The sequence below is a fragment of the Galeopterus variegatus genome, unplaced genomic scaffold (genome assembly GCF_000696425.1).
Source record: "Galeopterus variegatus unplaced genomic scaffold, G_variegatus-3.0.2 Scaffold7066, whole genome shotgun sequence".
Lineage (NCBI taxonomy): Eukaryota > Metazoa > Chordata > Mammalia > Dermoptera > Cynocephalidae > Galeopterus > Galeopterus variegatus.
Window position 1 is genome coordinate 155798 of NW_007733177.1, and position 4984 is coordinate 160781.

At 35.5% G+C, this 4984-nt stretch overlaps 1 protein-coding gene across 1 annotated transcript in view; it reads right to left on the minus strand.

Annotated features, from left to right (window-relative positions):
* PDE10A (phosphodiesterase 10A) overlaps positions 1-4396 on the minus strand; it is a 77482-nt gene extending 73086 nt beyond the window's left edge. Inside the window, exon 1 of the mRNA XM_008591590.1 lies at positions 4304-4396. Within this exon, the coding sequence (XP_008589812.1) occupies positions 4304-4396 (93 nt within the window). The remainder of the gene's footprint in view (positions 1-4303) is intronic.
* Between the last annotated feature and the right edge of the window lie 588 nt (positions 4397-4984).

Sequence of the window (4984 nt, forward strand, 5' to 3'; positions counted from 1 at the left end):
GGGACATAATAATCTACTACATTGTATATTGACAAAATAAAAATTAAAATAAATAAATAAATATAAATAAATAAATAAATAAAAGACACAAACAGAGTGAAACTAAAAGGATGGAAAAGATATACCATTTAACACCAGTTAAAAGAAAGAGTGGCTTTATTAATATCAGACAAGGTAGATTTCAAAGCAAAGACTATTACCAGGGATAAAAAGGTTACTTCAAATGATAAAGGGATCAGGTTAACAAGAGAAAATTACAATCCTAAATGCCATGCAACTGATAAGACAGTTTTGATATACATGAAGCTCACAAACAGAAAATCCACAATCTCAATTTTTAATATATCAACCTAATCAAAATTCTACTAGACTCTTTCTAGAATAAAGCTTATTCTAAAATTCACATGGAAATACAAAGGACCTAGAATGACCAACACAATTCTGAAAATAAAGAATGAAGGTGGAAGAATTATACTACCTGAATCCAATTAAAGCTGTGTGGTACTGGCATAAGGGAAACAAATAGATCAACTGGAAAAAACAAAAGGAGAGTATGTAGAAATAGACCTACACACATATATGGGCAGTTGATTTTCAACAAGGGTGCAAAGACAGGACAGTAGAGAAAGGATGCTCTATTTAACAAATTGTGCTGGAACAACTGAATATCCAAATGTTAAATAAATAAATAAACAACCTCTGACTCTCACCTTGCACCATACACACATATTTACTCGAAATGAATATCGTCCTAAATCTACAAGCTAAAACTATAAAAATTCTAGAAGAAAACACAGGAGAAAGTCTTTGTGACCTTAGGTTAGGCAAGCATTTCTTAAATATAATCCTGAAAGCAAGATAATAAAAGGAAAAATTGATCAATTGGACTTCCTCAGAATTAAAAATTTTTACTTTTAGAAAGGAACAGTTAAAAGAAGAAAAAGACAAGCCAAAGACTTGCAGCAAATATTTACAAACAACCTATCTAAAAGTTCAATTAAATGATTCGTATCTAGAATATATAAAGAATTACCAAAACTCAGCAGTAAGAATACAAACAGCTACAAACAAAAAATGGGCAACAGAAAGACCCTTCATCAAAGATGATGAAAAGTAATTTACAGTGACAGAAGCAGATCACTGGTCACCTGAAGAGAGGAAGAGTGAAGAGGGAGGAATTACAAAGGGGTCCAGAGAAACTTCTGGAGACAATGGATAAATTCATTACCTTGACTGTGGTAATGGTTCCGTGGGTGTGCATGCTTATCAAGTAGTATACTTTAAACATCTGCACTCTATTGTGTAAGAATAAACCTCAGTAAAACTATTTTAAAAATTTCTGCTCTCAGTCTTTTTACAGGTACAGATGTAACAATTTGTATATATGACATAAATTTCAGAAAAAAAGTCACATGACAATGAAAATATTTGCAAACGTCCATTTTCAAAGTACTTTTTCATAGCAGGAATTCCTTCGGGAAAGCAATTATCATCTCATTCAGTGTTAATGTCCCTGGAAACTTGAGGGTTCAGATTAAATGTTATTTCTTTGATTACATCTTCAAAATAATAAAATATTGACTCTCATTTATCATAAAAAATGTTTAGCAAATTTGAAATACAGGCATATCTTATTTTATTGGGCTTTGCTGCACTTTGTAGATACTGTATTTTTTACAAATTGAAGATTTGTACCAACCCCGCATCAAGTAACTCTATAGACGTCACTTTTCCAATAGCATACACTCAATTTATATCTCTATGTCACATTTTGGTAATTTTCAAAATATTTCCAACCTTTTCAAAATTATTATATCTGCTGCAGTGATCTGTGATTCAGAGATCTTTAATGTTACTAATGCAATTGTTTTGGGGCACGAAGAACCCTGCCCATATAAAACAGTGAACTTAATCAATAAATGTGTGTGTTCTGACTGCTCAACCAACCAGCTGTTCTCTCTCTCTCTCTCTCTCTCTCTCTCCTCTCGCCTCTCTATTCCCTGAGACACAACAACACATCAAAATTAGGTCAATTAATAACCCCACCATGGCCTGTTAAAAAAAAAGGAAAGAAAAAAAGGGTCACTCGTCTCTTACTTTAAGTCAAAAGCTAGAAATGATGAAACTTAGTGAGGAAGGCATATCGAAAGCCAAGGAGGGCCAAAAGGTAGGCCTCTTGCCCCAAATGTGAACTAGTCATAAATGCAAAGGAAAAGTTCCTGAAAGAAATTAAAAGTGCTACCCCAGTGAAGACAAAAATGATAAGAAAGCAAAACAGCCGTATTGCTGATAGGGAGATAGTTTGAGTGCAATGGGTAGAAGATTAAGCCAGCCACAACATTCCCTAAGCTAAAGTCTAACCCATGGTAAGGCCCTAACTCTCTTCAATTCTAGGAAAGCTGAGAGAGAAAAGGAAGCTGCAGAAGAAAAAGTCTGAAGCTAGCAGAGGTTGCTTCTTTAGGTTTAAGAAGCTCTCTCTGTAACCTAAAAGTGCAAAATAAAGCAGCAAGTGTTGATGTAGAAGCTGCAGCAAGTTATCCAGAAGATCTAGATAAGATCATTGATGAAGGTGTCCAAATTAAACAACAGACAAACTAAACAGATTTTCTTTTTTTTCCCCAACTTGGTAAGATAAACAACAGATTTTCGATGTAGATGAAAGAGCCTTCTATTGGAAGAAGATGCCATCTAGGATTTTCATAACTAGAGAGAAGTCAATTCCAGGATTCAAAGTTTCAAAGGACAAACCAACTCTCTTGTTTGGGGCTAAATGCAGTTGGTGACTTTAGGTTGAAGCCAATATTCATCTACCATTCTGAAAATCCTAGGGCAGTTAAGAATTATGCTAAATATATTCTGCCTGTGTTCTATAAATGGTACAAGAAAGTCTAGATAACTGCACATCTGTTTACAGCACATTTTACTGAATATTTTAAGCCCACTGTAGACACCTACTGATCAGAAAAATATATTCCTTCCAAAATATTACTGCTCTTTGACAAAACACCTGGTCATCCAAGAGTTCTGATGGAGATGCACAAGGAGATTAATGTTGTTGTCATGCCTGCTAACACAATATCCATTCTGCAACCCATGGATCCAGGAATAATTTTGAATTTCAAGTCTTATTAACAAATCCTTTCTGTTAAGGCTATAGCTGCCATAGATAAGCGATTCCTCTGATGGATCTGCTGGGCAGAGTAAATTGAAAACCTTCTGGAAAGGATTCACCATACTACATGTCATTAAGAACATTTGTAACTCATGGGAGGAGGTCGAAATATCAACATTAACAGGAGTTTGAAAGAAGCTGATTCCACATCCCTGGATGACTTTGAGGGGTTCAAGTTTCCAGTGGAGGAAGTAACTGCAGATGTGGTGAAAACATCAAGAGAATTCTAATTAGAAGTGGAGCCTGAAGATGTGAGTGAATTGCTGCAAAATCATGGTAAAACTTTAAGCAATGAGTAGTGCTTCTTATAGATGAGCAAAGAAAGTGTTTTCTTCAGATGGAATCTACTCCTGGTGAAGACGCTGTGAACATTGTTGAAATGACAACAAATGATTTACAATATTACAGAAACTTAGTTGATAAAGCAGCAGAGTGATCTGAGAAGATTGCCCCAATTTTGAAAGAAGTTCTACTGTGGGTAATATGCTATCAAACAGCATTGCACGCTACAGAGAAACCTTTCATGCAAGTGAACTTCATTGTTGTCTTAGTTTATGAAACTGCCACAGTTGTCCCAACTTCCAGTAATCATAATCCTGATCAGTCAGCAGCCACCAACACTAAAGCAAGACCCTCCACCAGCAAAGATATCACAAGTCACTGAAGGCTCATATGACTGTTAGCAGTTTTTAGCAATGAAGTATTTTAAATTAAGGTATGCACATTGTTTTTCCAGACACAATGCTATTGCACACTTACCAGATTATAGTGTAGTGTAAACATAACTTTTAACGCACTGGGAAACCAGAAAATCCAAGTGACTCACTTTATTGTGACATTCGCTTTAATGCGATGGTCTAGAACCAAACCTGCAATATCGCCAAGGTATGACTGTATTTGTCTTTTAATGAAAGAAGCTGTCTAAATAATCTATTAGTTCAAGAACTGTTCCAAGTTCTGTGCCACAAACAGTAAATATGTGGAATGGAAATACATGTACATTTCAAAGCCATCTTCATAGCTGAATTGTTTTGGCCAACTTATCAAATAATGCCACCACCCCCCCCCCACTTTCTGGTTGAGGCAAATCCTGGATAACGTTTACAAGCATAGGCTGGACACCCCTGTCACCTTTTCCGAGATGTAGAAGGCCCACTCTGTCAAAGAAGACTGCACGCTGGGAAAGAGATCAAACCTGATGTATGAAATTTCTGAAAGCTCCATCGCTATCACCACTCCTATTTAACATAGTATTGGAAGTACTGGCCAGATCAATCAGAGAAAGGAAGAAAGAAAGGGCAAGACAAAGAAATAAAGGGCAAGACAAAGAAATAAAGGGCATCCAGACCGGAAAAGACAAGTCAAACTGTTCCTTGTTTGCAGATGACATGATCCTATATATAGAAAAGCCTGAAGACTATATCAAAAATCTCTTCAAGCTGATTAATAAATTCAGTAATGTTGCAGGATATAAAATCAATGTCCAAAGATCAGTAGTATTTATATTCTCCAATAACAAACTAACAGAAAGAGAAATCAAGAAGTAAGCCTGTTTACAATAGTCACCAAAAAATAAAATACCTAGGAATCAATTTAACCAAGAAGGTGAAAGATGTCTACAACGAGAACTAGTAATCACTACAGAAAAAATTAAGGACACAAAAAGGCAGAAAGACATTCCATGCTCATGGATTGGAAGAAACATTATTGTGAACACGACCATACTACCCAAAGTGATTTACAAATTCAATGCAATCCCCATCCAAATACCAATATCATTCTTCACAGAAAAGGAAATTCGATCCTAACATT